We start from the raw sequence: 16,382 nt of genomic DNA, 5'->3' as shown, positions 1-16,382 counted from the left end.
GGAAGTGGTGAAGCGTTTGAATTGCGTGAAGGTCGCGAGCAAATGGCGACCCGCCTCAGGTTGTTTTTTTCAAAGGAGAAACGTTTGTGGCGGGGCTCATCGCGCGTCCAAATGCGGACTTTGTGCTGGGTTTTTTCGCTCTCCCCGACGATTGGAGGCAGCTGTGCGCACTTGATGGGGGATCCATTAAATGCGCACAGGTGGCCTTAATGACACAAGCAGCAAAATGGCGGCTGGCTGGCACGCGCGTTGACTCAGCTCAGCAAGTACGCGAGTTTCATTTGTAAATGTTTCTTTCTTTCTTTCTTTCTTTTTTTATAAGTTATACGTATAGTCGACGTGTTTTCCAACGTGACCTTGCGTTCGTTGCAGGTTTCTCACTTCGAAGGGCGAGAGCAGCGTTCCGGCGAAGGTTTGAGGTATGGCGTTTGCTGAGCACCTCAGCTCACAATTGCCTTGAAAGTTTGATTTCTTTTGATGGAAGGTTCGAAAAGCTGGCCAGCTTTTTTTTTTTATTTGTATTTTTTTTGGGCGGGGGATGCGTCGGAAATGACGCTCGATGGCTTTGTGGTTTTGTATTGAACTGTAGCTTTCATGCATTTTTATGTGCTTTGGTTTTCAGATCTGTGGTATTGCAATTGTACTATTCATGTCAATATTGAAATGTACAAAAATTTTCTGCCGTGAAATGTTTTTTCTTCTGTGGTGGTGTAATACGTTACACTTTCAATCTTAATGGTCATGTGTTCCTGGGTCTGTTTTATTCACCCTCTGGTTATCCAGTGAGGGGTGTGGGTCATTTTTAATATTGAACTTTTGGGGTTCTTCTGATCTGTTTGACGTGTTGCAGAGGTGGAGCTGGATCATGAGTGTAAAAACTGGCACAAATGAAGTGACCAGCACCCAACTAATGGTTGCATGTCTTTTACAGGGCGGATGAGGAGACTGCCGGACGACGGGACGAGCGGAAGGAGAAATTCATCAGTGCGGGAGTCGAGCAGCACACGAGTTAGCTTGTTGGGGGGCAGAGTACTGGGCTTTGTGGCACACCTTGTGTAGCAGTCTGGCAAATGTGTGAAATGTTCAATTGGTGTAGTTGGCGCGTGGAAATGGTTAATAGGGATGACGGTTGGACGTCTCGGTGCAGTCGAGAGTTGTTTGCAGGATCCTGCTTGAGTTGGTCGGCTAGTTGTGTGGCTCGTCTCCGTCCAGAGTAGTTTTGTGGGTGACTTTCGGCGGAAGATGCGCCGACTGGAGCGAAGGGTGACACTGAAGAAGTCAAGTGAAAGACAATTTTGATGCAGGATTGTGTCTGATTCGGGTAATTAGCCAAAAAGTTTAAATGCGTGTTGTCTGCCTTTTTGTTTTCGAGGGCGGAAGACGTGCAGAACCACGGGACGGGTCGGCCCAGGTAACGACGGCGCACATCGACCATTTTCTATCACAGTTGCAGCGGAATCGACCAGAAAAAGGAGGCGAGCGTTCATTGAAGTGTTGAGTGGGAGGCGGCAAGCGTTGGAGGAGGTCTGCCAGAGAGCTTCGTGGCCTGGTGGTAGATTTGAGAGTTGGCGGACAGCGCAGACTTCCGGGGGTCAGGGGGTGTCTGTATTGAGTGACCCAGAATACTTTTTTGCCTTGTGCAGGGTGAAGACGACGCGTGGCCAAGCAGCTCAACGGGGAAGGACAAATTGTCTGGAGAAGACCCGGCACGGGTCAATAAAAGACGTCATCACCAGTGTGCCCCCCCCCCCCCAAGCAACCATCCCGAAACAAAGTCGCCGACGCTCCATTGCTTGCCGAGCCGAGCGCCAACTGGAGGGTGAGTGTCGTCGGTCCGCTTGGTGGTTTTGTCTCCACTCATTTGGTGTCCTCCAACTAACGGTGTTTGCTTGTGGATTTTTTCTTTTTTTTTTGCGTTTTTGTCAAAGCAATGTTTGAAGTGTTCATAATTCACTGACAATTACATTTTCAACTTTTTTTTTTGGTTCTGGAGCTGACCGCTTCCTTAAGTTTTTGTTAAGTGCTTTATTTGAAATAAAATGGCGTTGTACATGGAACTGTTTTTCATCGTGTGCAAATATATTTCAGACGAGAAATGATGTGCACAGTCAGGCATTTTATCACGAAAAAATGCAGGCCTTTTAAGACAAAATCGATCCGTAAAAGGATTAAAAACTTCCCAAATAAATGACAACGTGCAGTAAAAGACATTTGCACACAGGGGGGGGGGGGAAATAAAATTGTACATATTTTCAAATTGTGCGGAATGTAAAGACGTGCAATGCATTTTGTTGGATGTTTGAAAGTGATTTGTTTTAGTTGCTCCATCTTTTCTCTTTTGGACCCCCGCCCGTTAGGGAATACCTTAACCCGACTGCACTATAATTCATTTTTTTTTTTTTTTTTTTAATTATTGTAGACCATGTACAGTATCATGTTTATTTTTTTTAGAAAAGTCTTAGAGTTCGAAGACTGTCCCAAGGTGGCGCTCGCAAGAGGACGTCAGTTGACTTTCAATTACTTTCTTGGCGTGTTGGTGGATCTGTTTCTGCCGTGGGGGGGGGGGGGGGGGAGTGAGTGATTTCAATCACTGCGCATGAGGACGCTGAAGGACTGCCTTCATTTTGTATTTTTCCAGGGGACACTCGCTTAATTGTTCGGTGGGGGGGGGGGGGGACGCTCTCCTTGGCGCCTTTTTGCGCGTGAGGGGAGAAGCGAATTGGAGGCAGGTGCGCACCAGGGAGCCAAAAAGCCGACGCAGGTGCACTAATGGGCATGAGCAGCAAAATGGCGAGCAAGCAAATGTTTGTTGCGGGCTTCTCAGTGGCGAGGAAGGAAAGGTTTGCTCGAGTGCAGCATGTTTGCGAATCACTTTGGGATGAGCACTTGAGTTTCTTTTTGCGGGTTTTTTTTTTTAATAATGCTGGCCGGCTCTTCTGTTTAGTTTTTTTCGGAATATTTACTTGTTAATGTATTTTGTCAATTAGCTTGAAATTGGTAGCTTTCTTCTTGAAATTTGCCAACAAATGAGACTTGTGCCTTTTGCAGGTTGTCAGAGGAGGTCAAGGGAAGACGCCACTCAAGCGGTTTGACCGAGGCGCCTGTGGACAAACAAAAGTGACCAGCAGGGGGCGGAGTACTGGACTTTGTGGTTTGTCTTGGCTGATTGGAGCTCCAGTTTGGATTTGGAAACATTTTGCACTGTTTTACGCCCCCCCTCCCCCAGGGTGGTGGAAATGCAGAATCTGGCAACGCACCAGGGTCAGCGGTTCTTACAGACCAATCAGAATCATCTCGATGTAGGTATGTAAAAAATGAGGAATTGGTCGCCACTCACTCGAGTAGAAGTCAATTGAAAGAATACTTGAAAAGTTGCAGCATAAAGTACTTAAGATTTTTTTTTGAGGCGGGGCAATTCTGCACAAAGATGCAGTCCTTTCTCAAATGAACAGTTGAACATAAACAAGAGTGTCGGGTCCATTTGGCCCGACAGATGTGACAAAACGGGCTTGGAAAGAAAGAAGTTGTTGGAATGTCTGCTTGTCGTAGTTTGCGTGGCTCAAGTGGACGGGGAGGCCGCAAGAGGATTTTGGATGCGGAGCTGTGCAAGTCCTGGAGGAGGAGTCGGCAGCATTTTGGACCCCCCCCCCCCCCCAACCAAGTCTTTTGAGGTGCAGTCCACTTAAATTTGCAAAACGCAAATGGGGTCGAAGCGCCAACGAAGGGAAGTATCTTTCTTGCACTTGCTGTTTGTTGCCACTAATTCAATCGGGGGGGGGGGGGGGGGGTGCACTGACTCACATTTGTCATTTTTGAACTGTTTTATTTAGACTGGTACTTTTGAATAAGTGAACTCGGTTTGGCCTTTTGAGCTGCACTCCGTTTATTGTTGAACAAATGTATTTTTTTATTTTTTTTTTTCCTATTTAGGTGTGGTGGATTGGGCAAGAACACGGAAATTGGACAAGGGTAAAAAGTCCTGACACAACATCGTGAACTGATCTTCACCAAACTAATTGACCCCCCCCCCCCCTCAAGAAAGAAAAGTGGGAATGTTCCACCGCTTCAAGATCCAACTCCGAGGGAAGTGTCTTGCGACCACTTTTGCTGTTTGTCGTCACTCACTAATTCACGGGGGGGTGTTTGCACCGACTCACATTCTGATTTTTGAACATTAATTTGGCCCTTCTGTAGCTAAGTGTGGAATTTCAAGCTGTCATCTGTCCCTATTGGTCAATGCCAGCTTTTTGCTTTCAGGGGCAGCGGCGGATTGGGCAAGAACACAGAAATTGGAGAAAGATAAGTTATGACTATAACTAATACAGTACACGTGACATGTGAGTGGCGCGTTCCCAACGTGATTCTTCCTCGTGTTGATGACTCGGTGGAGTGCAGGAATGCGGCCAGGAGAGGAAAAAAACGTACACGGCGACGCTGTCCAGTCGGGGTCCTCGAAGCCGCGTTCAACGTGCAATTGTGCAGGTGAGCAGCGTCCAAATGGCCTGACGGAGACGTGACGGCAAAATTGTCAATGTTGTTGTTGTACTTTGCATGGTGCAGTCACGCCGACCTGAGGGAAGGAAGCTGCAAGTGGTGACCAGGATGTGGACGCTGCAAGAGCATTTTTGGAGGCAGGTCCTCAAGGGGGGGCTCGAGGGCCCCCTTTTCGGTTTTGCTCGGAGGTGGAAAGCAGAACACGGGACTGACTCGACGACTGCAATGTCGAACTCCCTCAGCGGCAGACGCAGGAAGTGGACCTTCCGCTGGGCCTTTTTCAGGTCGGGAGCGATTTTAAACTCCCAGGACGTTGAAGGTCCCCCACGGCGAACGCACGGCAGCTGGGACGAAGGACGCCTCTGCCTCACGAAGTCCACAATCTTTTCTCCGCTCATCGTCGCAGTCTTCGAGGCCGCTGGAGCGTCGACCGCAACGGCAAACGGTCCTCTTGCGGAGCTTCACGCGGATGCCAGTGCGATTTTCCCCCTTTGTTGTCTTTGCCTTGGTTTGAGCTGGTGTTGCATAAAATGTCCGAGTTTTGTTTTGGGACATAAGGAGATGAATTTGTTCTAATTTTAGAAGTGTTGTATGTTTTTTTTTTTTTTTTTTTTTTTTTCCCCCCTCTTCTCTCCACTCTCGTCCCCGCGTCGAAGAGGTGCAGCAGAGGAAACGAGGCGCCGACATCCGCCGGGTGAGGGTAAGAAGTACACACAAATTGAAGTCACCAGCGTGCAACTAATTGTGTTGTGCGTACATATTTTGGAGGCGAGCTGCAGAAAGGCTGAGCGAGGGGAAACGGAACGGACCAAATAAAGGAAGCAAACGTCTCGATCTGAAGTGGCGAACGGGAGGAGGGCAGCTTTGGCCAAGGAAGTTCGGAGAGTTTTGCGGACCTTCCTCGGTCGGCTGGAGCCGGCCGGTCTTGATTTGTCCCATCTGCGGCGCCGACGTCCGTTGGAGGTGGTCGGCTCGTCGTTTCGGCGGGGTCGGCCGTAGCGGGCGGGCCCCGCGAAGACGAGGGAGGACTTCTTGTCTCTCGGTGAGTACGCGACACCGACGTCAACGCCGGTGCGCTTCTCCCCCCGCAGCGTCCCGAAACAAAGGCGCCAACCGGAGGGTGAGTCTGTCGTCGGTCCGCTTGGCGTTTGCCTCCGCTCACTAACTCACTTGGTGTTCACCCACTAACGCCGTTTGCTGTGAATTTTGTTCAAATCTTTGAATGTGTTCATCATTCCGTTCCCCTCCAAAATGTATTTTGTATTTGACTTTTTCTGTCCTTTACTCTTTCGGATGTGACAAATGTGCTTTATTTGAAATAAAATGGCTTTGTACTTTGAACTGTTTTTATCGTGTGCAAATACATTTCAGACTAAAAATGACTCGCACAGTCAGGCATTTTAGCGCCCTAAAAGTTTTATAATTCGGCCTTTGAAGACAAACCGATTACAAATAGCATAAAAAATTTCCCAAAGTATAAATGACTGGATTTTAAATGTACACACAACATGACAATGTGCAGTAAAAGGCAAAATTTTCATGCAGGGGTTTAAAAAAAAAAAAATCTCAAAGGACGTATTGTGAGACGATGGGGTAAAAAAATGAAAGTGGTCAAATTGTGTGTGATTTAATGGAAAAAAAAAAAAATGTACAATGAGTTTTTTGTTGGATGCCTGGGAAGTTGCAGTCATTCAGTTTTTGAAATGAGTTTTCGTTGCTGTACAAGCTGCTGCGTCTTTTCCCTTTGGGGTCCTCCTTTCTACCCGCTCCCACTGCAGGTCAGTCCTCGGCGAACGTCGCGGTCCGAGGGGATGGATTCCGGTGTCCCCCTCACCTGGTACGCCGCCGGCGATCCGGAACAAAAGGTCGCCCCGCTCCAACCGCACGGTGAGGGTCTGTCTTGGTTCTGAGTTTGTGGCCGCTCGCGCTCTGGGGATGCAACTGCGCAAGAAGCGGGAACGCAAGTGGAATTTGCGGTCAAAGTTAAATTGTGAACGGGGGGGGGGGGGGGGGCAGCGAGCCGTGTGGCTTCCCTTGGTCGACGAGGAATTGAAGGAAGTTGTTTGGTAGTTGGTCTGATTTTTGTCACGAGGGCAGGCGTGTAAAGGCCGGCGGTTGGATGTTTTTGTTGGGTTTGCTGTGAAGCAGAGTTTGAGACGGTCTGGCATGTCCTGGTCCTGAGTGTTGCTCATTTTTGAGTCCTACTGCAGGCCTTGAATGAATGCGAGAACCAACAGCAAAAACTCATATTTGGTCTTGTTTCAGGGACCGGCGAATGGCAGAACACAAGATGAACGGCTTCATTTCCCCGTCAGGCAAGTGTACAATTATTGCACGTTAACATCTGTGGCCACGTGTTAAAGTATTTTTTCCCCCCCCCCACCCCAAAATAAAACTCCGTCTTGAACAAAGTTCTTCCGCCGGGGGCCAAGCACCCGGGATACAGGCAGAGTATGTCTCGGTTCTATTTGGGTGTTTGTCCACTTCACTCACTCACTCACTCACTGGGTGTGCACCAACTAATGCTACCGCTTAATTTTTTTTTTTTTTCCTTTGTTTTGAGATGTGCTTTGATTATGGCAAAAATTGTGAAGTTAGATCAATAAAATGTATTGTGAAGCATTTGAGGTGGTTGATGGAAAAAGGGTCAAAGTCAGAAGTTTTCATGACTTGCGTTGAAATGGAATGTTTGACAATGAAACCATTTGATCAAAAATTTGTCATTTATTTTTTTGGGGGGGGAGACCTGCAGGTCTTTTTTTTTTTCTTCTTAAATTTGTGTTGAACAAATAAATTGACTTTATGGTGGTGTCTGACTCTTCTTTTAATCGTCCGCCGGTTCCGTCCTCGAATCGAAAGTCTCCTTCCAAATGTGTTCAGAATCCAAAACCAGCCGAGCTCAAATAGTGGAGGGCGGAGGTCAAAGCCGAAATGCCGAAGCGGCATCGAGCGACGACGCTGCACCCGAACGGAAAAAGTTGCCGACAGAGGTGAGCTCAGCCCCGAGTGCGAATCTTAAGTCCGTGTTGAGAACTCTTTTTTCTAATGCATCTTACAATATGTCCACGTTTCCGTTCTATGACTTGCGCCGTATGCGCTTGTCCCAAGTGGGTTATTTAATATATATATTTTTTTTTTAATGCCATTTTAAATGTTTTCTCTGTTTTCAAATGTTAGGTAAAGCACATTGAGTGAGCTCGTGTATGAAATGCGCTTTCCAAGTCAATTTGCTTTCCTTTGCTGGGGCGTCCCTGGGCCGCAGACGCGTGTCGAAGTGCGACCACAAGGGGGCGCTCCAGCCGGCAGCCATTCCAACAAGTTCTTCAACCTGCACTTGGCGAACACGACCCCGCCCTGAGTGTTCCCTCGTGGGCGGCCTGACAACTTGCGGTCTTGGGTTCGATTCCGGCCTCGACCCGACGTTGCGCCGGAATGTCTCCGTGGAGCCTGTTGCGTCCCCCATCCTCAACAGAAGCTCACGTTTCCAACCCTCAGCAGAGCTGTGAGTTTTCTTTCTATGCATAATTTTTATGAAATTGTACAGATTGCCGGTCGAGACAAATTTGAAACTATAGCAATAAAAAGGTACATTGCAAGAGATATGTATCTGTGTATGATAATTTCTTTCACATTTTATTTAAATGTAATCAAATATCTTGCATTGAATTTCAAAGTGAATTGTTACAAGGTGAAGCAGATCTGAATTACAAAACATACACATTTAAAACGCGCTCACTGCATTTTAGACAGACTCAACGCCCTGCACGGGGTTTGAACCACCAACCTCTCGGTTCCAAAGCCACATCGCGACGCCCTCACCCGTCACCGAGTTGACAGTTGAGCCTTTCTTCCTGTCCGTATATTTCAAACGACCGATTTCCACGTTTTTAAATTCAATGTGCGTATCCAGTCCCCACTCGCATGTTCCGCGGTGGCCTGTTGAGTTGTGCCTCGCTCGAGGAACCCGAAAGTCTCGGTTCAAAACCACTTGCGGCACTGTTTGCTTTTCTTAAGAATGTTTTTGTCCAATTCACGTCTTTTAATGGTGGCTGCCCACCACACAGGAAGTTCAGTTTTATTTTGAATTAAGATAATCGACAAAATAAAAGTCAAGACCACAAAAGTAACATTTTTGCTGTTAAAATGGATTTCAGAAATGATTATTTATATTAATACACTGCATTATTTGCATGTTATGATCAAGTTGTTACATCACAAGGAACTGGGTTAATTAGGATTAGTAGTTGCACATGGTTATGGGTTAGTACAGCGTATTGGTTAGGGTCAGGACAGTTATGCACAGTACATCGTTTGAGAGACATTGACATTGCATTTACGAAACCTCCGTTGCTCACTGCTGGCTTTGAACCTACAACCCCGAGCTCAGAAACCTACAGCGCAATCCTCTGAGCCAGAAGTGAACTAAACATTTCAGGTTTTCCTTGCCTCATGTCTTTCATTTTGAGCACCGCGAGCAGGCTGCCCGGGGATGCTCTTAGACCCGACTGCGATGGAGGACCTCCAGCTCGCTGTTGGCTCTGCGGGAAAGGATAGCGGCTTGTCAATCTGGCGACCCGGGATCAAATCCAAGGGAGGTCCTTGGCGGTCTTTGAATTGCAGTATAATAATGACTTTTTTTTTTATCTTGAATGGTGTGAGTAGACTGGCTGGGAATGCCTTATACGCTACTGCGAGGGGAGGCCTCCAGCTCGCTGTTGGCTCTCAGCGTAAGGCGAGCGCTTCTGAATCCGGCAACCCGGGTTCAAATCCAAGGGAGGTCCTTGGTAGTCTCAAATAAATTCCTCCAAAAGATAGGGTAGCTAGCAGATAGAAAGTAGTACGCCAGTAGCGTTAGCTCGCAGATAGTATAGCGTACGCTAGGGTAGCTAGCAGATAGAAAGACGTGCGCCAGTAGAGTTAGCTCGCAGATAAGATAGAATACGCTAGGGCAGCTCGCAGATAAGGTGGCGTACGCCAGTAGCGGTAGCTCGCACATAGGATAGCATACGCTAGGGTAGCTAGCAGATAGAAAGGTGTACGCTAGTAGCGGTAGCTTGCAGATAGGATAGCGTGTAGCAGTAGCTCGCAGATAGGATAGCTGGTAGATAGGTCGGCGTACGCCAGTAGCAGTAGCTCGCAGAGAGGATGGCGTACGCCGGTAGCAGTAACTGGCAGAGAGGATGGCGTACGCCGGTAGCGGTAGCTGGGAGAGAGGATGGCGTACGCCGGTAGCGGTAGCTGGGAGAGAGGATGGCGTACGCCGGTAGCGGGGATGGCGGATGCAAGAGCAGACAGGGAGGTGTATGTGAGAGCAGGCTGGCAGCAGTTGTAAATAGTAGCATAATAACACCTACTATGTAGTAAAACACCATCTATATATTTTGCAACTGCTACTATTCACAACTGCTGCCTGCCTGCTCTCGCATACACCTCCCTGTCTGCTCTCGCATCCGCCATCCCCGCTACCGGCGTACGCCATCCTCTCTCCCAGCTACCGCTACCGGCGTACGCCATCCTCTCTGCCAGCTACCGCTACCGGCGTACGCCATCCTCTCTGCCAGCTACCGCTACCGGCGTACGCCATCCTCTCTGCGAGCTACTGCTACTGGCGTACGCCGACCTATCTACCAGCTATCCTATCTGCGAGCTACTGCTACTGGCGTACGCTATCCTATCTGCAAGCTACCGCTACTAGCGTACACCTTTCTATCTGCTAGCTACCCTAGCGTATGCTATCCTATGTGCGAGCTACCGCTACTGGCGTACGCCACCTTATCTGCGAGCTGCCCTAGCGTATTCTATCTTATCTGCGAGCTAACTCTACTGGCGCACGTCTTTCTATCTGCTAGCTACCCTAGCGTACGCTATACTATCTGCGAGCTAACGCTACTGGCGTACTACTTTCTATCTGCTAGCTACCCTATCTTTTGGAGGAATTTATTTGAGACTACCAAGGACCTCCCTTGGATTTGAACCCGGGTTGCCGGATTCAGAAGCGCTCGCCTTACGCTGAGAGCCAACAGCGAGCTGGAGGTCTCCCCTCGCAGTAGCGTATAAGGCATTCCCAGCCAGTCTACTCACACCATTCAAGATAAAAAAAAGAAGTCATTATTATACTGCAATTCAAAGACCGCCAAGGACCTCCCTTGGATTTGATCCCGGGTCGCCAGATTGACAAGCCGCTATCCTTTCCCGCAGAGCCAACAGCGAGCTGGAGGTCCTCCATCGCAGTCGGGTCTAAGAGCATCCCCGGGCAGCCTGCTCGCGGTGCTCAAAATGAAAGACATGAGGCAAGGAAAACCTGAAATGTTTAGTTCACTTCTGGCTCAGAGGATTGCGCTGTAGGTTTCTGAGCTCGGGGTTGTAGGTTCAAAGCCAGCAGTGAACAACAGAGGTTTCGTAAATGCAATGTCAATGTCTCTCAAATGATGTACTGTGCATAACTGTCCTGACCCTAACCAATACGCTGTACTAACCCATAACCATGTGCGACTACTAACCCGAACTAACCCTGTTCTCTCCCTTCCTGTACATTGTGATGTAATAACTTGATTGCATAATGCAAGTAATGTAGTGTGTATTAATATAATCATTTCTGAAATTAATTTAACAGCAAAAATGTTACTTTTGTGGTCTTGACTTTTATTTTGTCTATTATCTTAATTCAAAATAAAACTGAACTTCCTGTGTGGTGGGCAGCCACCATTAAAAGACGTGAACTGGACAAAAACATTCTTTAAAATAGCAAACAGTGCCCCAAGTGGTTTTGAACCGAGATTTTCGGGTTCTTCGAGCGAGGCACAACTCAACAGGCCACCGCGGAACATGCGAGTGGGGACTGGATACGCACATTGAATTTAAAAACGTGGAAATCGGTCGTTTGAAATATACGGACAGGAAGAAAGGCTCAACTGTCAACTCGGTGACGGGTGAGGGCGTCGCGATGTGGCTTTGGAACCGAGAGGTTGGTGGTTCAAACCCCGTGCAGGGCGTTGAGTCTGTCTAAAATGCAGTGAGCGTGTTTTAAATGTGTATGTTTTGTAATTCAGATCTGCTTCACCTTGTAACAATTCACTTTGAAATTCAATGCAAGATATTTGATTACTTATCCCAATTGTTTGATTTTATTACGTTTAAATAAAATTGGAAAAAATTATTATAGATGCAAAGCTCTTGCAATGTACCTGCTTATGGAGAGTTTCAAATTTGTACAATTTCATCAGAATTATGCATAGAAAGAAAACTCGCAGCTCTGCGCCGGCCGAGGGGGTTGGAAACGTGAGCTTCTGTTGAGGACGGGGACGCAACAGGCTCCACGGAGACATTCCGGCGCAACGTCGGGTCGAGGCCGGAATCGAACCCAAAGACCGCAAGTTGTCAGGCAGAATTTGTTGGAATGGCTGCCGGCTGGAGCGCCCCCTTGTGGTCGCACTTCGACGCGCGTCTGCGGCCCAGGGACGCCCCAGCAAAGGAAAGCAAATTGACCCCTCCGTGGATATTGCGCAATCCGCGTCACTGACCAATCGGAGGCCAGAGATCTGCATAAAGCAAAAGACGTTTTTGCTCCCGCCATTTTCTCAGACAACATTGAATGGTCCAGTATTGGTTGAGTTAGCGTTTTATCGCGTATTTGGGTTATTGAACAAAAAATATGGTTCAGAGGCGTCGTCACGGACGTTGTAATCGTGACGACGGGTATCCTGAAAGGCGAGTCGGTGGGACTTTCGATTCGTACCCTTTCCAAAACCGAAGACCCAGTACTAGGACCAATGCCTTCGATGGATCAAACTTTGTGGAAAACCGCATCCTCAACTAAATCCATCTAATATCAACCGGAACAGATGCGTTTGCACGAAGATATGCCCCAAATTTGATTTTTAATACACGTCTCGTATAAATGAATGAGACGTTCTTCGCTAGCATAACACTGCTGCGTGTGAATGATTGAACGAAATCAGAAGCATGGCGTCTGTCTCAGTTAACAATTTGCCATTTTTAAAGAAATTGTTTGTCTTACATCAGCGCACGTGGCGTGACGTCACTTTGGGAGGCGTTAAGTGCACCGTACGGAGGGGGTCAATTGACTTGGAAAGCGCATTTCATCCACGAGTTCACTCAATGTGCTTTACCTAACATTTGAAAACAAAGACAAAACATTTAAAATAGCATTAAAAAAAAAAAAATTAAATAACCCACTTGGGACAAGCGCATACGGCGCAAGTCATAGAACGGAAACGTGGACATATTGTAAGATGCATTAGAAAAAAAAAAACTTCTCAACACGGACTTAAGATTCGCACTCGGGGCTGAGCTCACCTCTGCCGGCAACTTTTTCCGTTCGGGTGCAGCGTCGTCGCTCGATGCCGCTTCGGCATTTTGGCTTTGACCTCCGCCTTCCACCGTTTGAGCTCTGAGGGCTGGTTTTGGATTCTGAACACATTTGGAAGGAGACTTTCGATTCAAGGACGGAACCGGCGGACGATTAAAAGAAGAGTCGGACACCGCCACAAAGTCAATTTATTTGTTCAACACAAATTTCAGAAGGAGGAGGGGGGGGGAGAAAAAAAAAAAAAAAAAGACCTGCAGGTCCCAAAAAAAAAAAAAAAACACATTTTTGATCAAATGGTTTCATTGTCAAACATTCCATTTCAACCCAAGTCATGACAACTTCTGACTTTAACCCTTTTTCCATCAAACATTTCAAATGCTTCACAATAAATTTTATTGACCAACAAACTTCACAATTTTTGCCATAATCAAAGCACATCTCAAAACTAAGGAGAAAAAAAAATTAAGTTAGTATTAGTTGGTGCACACCCAGTGAGTTAGTGAGGAAGTGGACAAACACCCAAATAGAAGGGAGACATACTCTGCATGTAACCCTGGTGCTTGGCCCCCGGCGGAAGAACTTTGTTCTAGATGGATTTTTATAATTTTTTTTTTTTTTTTTTGGGGGGGGGGAAGAAGAGACCTTAACATGTTGTCACAGATGTTCATGTGCAATAATTGTACACTTGCCTGACGGGGAAATGAAGCCGTTCATCTTGTGTTCTGCCATTCGCCGGTCCCTGAAACAAGACCAAATATGAGTTTTTGCTGTTGGTTCTCGCATTCATTCGAGGGCTGCAGTTGGACTCAAAGGGGAGCGACCTGCAGGACCAGGACCAGCCAGAACGTCTCAAAGTCAGCTTCACAGCAAACGCCAAACCCAACGAAAACATCCAACCGCGGCCTTTACACGCCTGCCCTCGTGACAAAAATCAGACCGACTACCAAACGACTTCCTTCCATTGCTCGTCCACCAAGGGAAGCCACACGGCTCGCTACTCTGCCCCCACCTGTTCACCGTTTAACTTTGACCGCAAATCCCACTTGCGTTCCCGCTTCTTGCGCAGTTGCATCCCCAGAGCGCGAGCGGCCACAAACTCAGAACCAAGACAGACCCTCCCCGTGCGGTTGGAGCGGGGCGACCTTTTGTTCCGGATCGCCGGCGGCGTGCCAGGTGAGGGGGACCCCGGAATCCATCCCCTCGGACCGCGACGTTCGCCGAGGACTGACCTGCAGTGGGAGCGGGTAGAAAGAAGGACCCCAAAGGGAAAAGACGCAGCAGCTCGTACAGCAACGAAAACTCACTTCAAAAACTGAATGACTGCAACTTCTCAGGCATCCAACAAAAACACATTGTACAATTTTTTTTTTTTTTTTCATTAAATCACACACAATTTGACCACTTTCATTTTTTACCCCATCATCTCACAATACGTCCTGAGATTTTTTTTTTTAAACCTCTGCATGAAAATTTTGCCTTTTACTGCACATTGTCAATTTTTAATTGTGTCCATTTAAAATCCAGTCATTTATACTTTGGGAAATTTTTTATGCTATTTGTCAAAGGCCGAAATATAAAACTTATTTTAGGGCGCTAAAATGCCTGACTGTGAGAGTCATTTTTAGTCTGAAATGTATTTGCACACGCTAAAAACAGTTCAAAGCCATTTTATTTCAAATAAAGCACATTTGTCACATACGAAAGTGTAAAGGAGAGAAAAAGTCAAATACAAAAAAGACATTTTGGGGGAAGACGGAATTATGAACACGTTCAAAGATTTGAACAAAATTCACAGCAAACGGCGTTAGTGGGTGAACACCAAGTGAGTTAGTGAGCGGAGGCAAACGCCAAGCGGACCGACGACAGACTCACCCTCCGGTTGGCGCCTTTGTTTCGGGACGCTGCGGGGGGAGAAGCGCACCGGCGTTGACGTCGGTGTCGCGTACTCACCGAGAGACAAGAAGTCCTCCCTCGTCTTCGCGGGGCCCGCCCGCTACGGCCGACCCCTGACCCCGCCGAAACGACGAGCCGACCACCTCCAACGGACGTCGGCGCCGCAGATGGGACAAATCAAGACCGGCCGGCTCCAGCCGACCGAGGAAGGTCCGCAAAACTCTCCGAACTTCCTTGGCCAAAGCTGCCCTCCTCCCGTTCGCCACTTTTCCTTTATTTGGTCCGTTCCGTTTCCCCTCTCGCTCAGCCTTTCTGCAGCTCGCCTCCAAAATATGTACGCACAACACAATTAGTTGCACGCTGGTGACTTCAATTTGTGTGTACTTTTTACCCTCACCCGGCGGATGTCGGCGCCTCGTTTCCTCTGCTGCACCTCTTCGACGCGGGGACGAGAGTGGAGAGAAGAGGGGAAAAAAAAAAAAAAAAAAAAAAAATACAACACTTCTAAAATTAGAACAAATTCATCTCCTTATGTCCCAAAACTCGGACATTTTATGCAACACCAGCTCAAACCAAGGCAATGACAACAAAGGGGGAAAATCGCACTGGCATCCGCGTGAAGCTCCGCAAGAGGACAGTTTGCCGTTCCGGTCGACGCTCCAGCGGCCTCAAAGACTGCCACGCGTCTGCGGCGATGAGCGGAGAAAAGATTGTGGACTTCATGAGGCAGAGGCGTCCTTCGTCCCAGCTGCCGTGCGTTCACCGTGGGGGCCTACAACGTCCTGGGAGTTTATCGCTCCGGACCTGAAAAAGGCCCAGCGGAAGGTCCACTTCCTGCGTCTGCCGCTGAGGGAGTTCGACATTGCAGTCGTCGAGTCAGTCCCCTGTTCTGCTTTCCACCTCCGAGCAAAACCGCTGAAAAGGGGGCCCCTCGAGCCCCCCCCTTGAGGACCTGCCTCCAAAAATGCTCTTGCAGCGTCCACATCCTGGTCACCACTTGCAGCTTCCTTCCCTCAGGTCGGCGTGACTGCACCATGCAAAGTACAACAACAACATTGACAATTTTGCCGTCACGTCTCCGTCAGGCCATTTGGACGCTGCTCACCTGCACAATTGCACGTTGAACGCGGCTTCGAGGACCCCGACTGGACAGCGTCGCCGTGTACGTTTTTTTCCTCTCCTGGCCGCATTCCTGCACTCCACCGAGTCATCAACACGAGGAAGAATCACGTTGGAAACGCGCCACTCACATGTCACGTGTACTGTATTAGTTATAGTCATAACTTATCTTTCTCCAATTTCTGTGTTCTTGCCCAATCCGCCGCTGCCCCTGAAAGCAAAAAGCTGGCATTGACCAATAGGGACGGATGACAGCTTGAAATTCCACACGAAACTACAGAAGGGCCAAATTAATGTTCAAAAATCAGAATGTGAGTCGGTGCAAACACACCCCCCGTGAATTAGTGAGTGACGACAAACAGCAAAAGTGGTCGCAAGACACTTCCCTCGGAGTTGGATCTTGAAGCGGTGGAACATTCCCACTTTTCTTTCTTGAGTGGGGGGGGGGGGGGTCAATTAGTTTGGTGAAGATCAGTTCACGATGTTGTGTCAGGACTTTTTACCCTTGTCCAATTTCCGTGTTCTTGCCCAATCCACCACACCTAAA

At 48.0% G+C, this 16,382-nt stretch overlaps 1 protein-coding gene and 3 long non-coding RNA genes across 26 annotated transcripts; 2 read left to right on the top strand and 2 right to left on the bottom strand.

The window, feature by feature from the left end:
• Positions 1-158: 158 nt before the first annotated feature.
• Positions 159-4,650, top strand: LOC133494752 (uncharacterized). 8 transcript variants are annotated; one of them, XR_009793404.1, is made up of 11 exons: positions 159-266; positions 373-419; positions 932-1,072; positions 1,148-1,282; positions 1,373-1,549; positions 1,644-1,819; positions 3,049-3,151; positions 3,227-3,303; positions 3,550-3,671; positions 3,931-4,482; positions 4,561-4,650. It is a non-coding gene; the product is annotated as an uncharacterized LOC133494752 (long non-coding RNA). The 8 variants fall into 8 exon arrangements; XR_009793399.1 differs by having other exon boundaries at positions 161-266; positions 932-1,282; positions 3,931-3,969; positions 4,039-4,482; XR_009793398.1 differs by having other exon boundaries at positions 161-266; positions 932-1,282; positions 3,049-3,136.
• A 5-nt stretch (positions 4,651-4,655) lies between these two features.
• On the top strand, positions 4,656-9,678 carry LOC133494751 (uncharacterized). 13 transcript variants are annotated; one of them, XR_009793389.1, is made up of 9 exons: positions 4,656-4,969; positions 5,151-5,188; positions 5,263-5,614; positions 6,273-6,359; positions 6,760-6,809; positions 6,907-6,945; positions 7,375-7,484; positions 7,757-9,344; positions 9,376-9,672. XR_009793389.1 is itself a non-coding variant. In XM_061808876.1 (8 exons), the coding sequence occupies exons 1-8, from the start codon at positions 4,964-4,966 to the stop codon at positions 7,873-7,875; spliced, it is 723 nt and encodes a 240-aa protein (XP_061664860.1). In that variant the 5' UTR covers positions 4,656-4,963; the 3' UTR covers positions 7,876-9,672. The 13 variants fall into 13 exon arrangements, 5 of the variants coding, with proteins under 5 accessions (XP_061664860.1, XP_061664857.1, XP_061664862.1 ...); XM_061808876.1 differs by having other exon boundaries at positions 5,263-5,536; positions 7,757-9,672; XM_061808873.1 differs by having other exon boundaries at positions 7,757-9,672.
• Positions 9,679-13,089: 3,411 nt separating this feature from the next.
• LOC133494782 (uncharacterized) lies at positions 13,090-13,411 on the bottom strand. The gene is made up of 2 exons (XR_009793419.1): positions 13,364-13,411; positions 13,090-13,268 (listed from the first exon to the last, which is right to left on the bottom strand). It is a non-coding gene; the product is annotated as an uncharacterized LOC133494782 (long non-coding RNA).
• A 40-nt stretch (positions 13,412-13,451) lies between these two features.
• LOC133494781 (uncharacterized) lies at positions 13,452-16,379 on the bottom strand. 4 transcript variants are annotated; one of them, XR_009793416.1, is made up of 6 exons: positions 16,339-16,379; positions 15,822-16,266; positions 15,323-15,743; positions 15,114-15,151; positions 13,966-14,981; positions 13,452-13,562 (listed from the first exon to the last, which is right to left on the bottom strand). It is a non-coding gene; the product is annotated as an uncharacterized LOC133494781 (long non-coding RNA). The 4 variants fall into 4 exon arrangements; XR_009793417.1 differs by having other exon boundaries at positions 13,452-14,052; positions 14,696-14,981; XR_009793418.1 differs by having other exon boundaries at positions 13,452-14,052; positions 14,774-14,981.
• Between the last annotated feature and the right edge of the window lie 3 nt (positions 16,380-16,382).

This window comes from Syngnathoides biaculeatus, chromosome 21 (assembly GCF_019802595.1).
Source record: "Syngnathoides biaculeatus isolate LvHL_M chromosome 21, ASM1980259v1, whole genome shotgun sequence".
Lineage (NCBI taxonomy): Eukaryota > Metazoa > Chordata > Actinopteri > Syngnathiformes > Syngnathidae > Syngnathoides > Syngnathoides biaculeatus.
Note: the sequence above shows the minus strand (reverse complement) of the source record. Positions and strands in the feature narration are given on the sequence as shown.

Coding starts and splice junctions, on each gene's coding strand:
- LOC133494751 (XM_061808873.1), top strand. Junction 6,810..6,906: donor CGGCTTCATTTCCCCGTCAG/GCAAGTGTACAA, acceptor TCTTGAACAAAG/TTCTTCCGCCGGGGGCCAAG. Junction 7,485..7,756: donor GGAAAAAGTTGCCGACAGAG/GTGAGCTCAGCC, acceptor CCTGGGCCGCAG/ACGCGTGTCGAAGTGCGACC.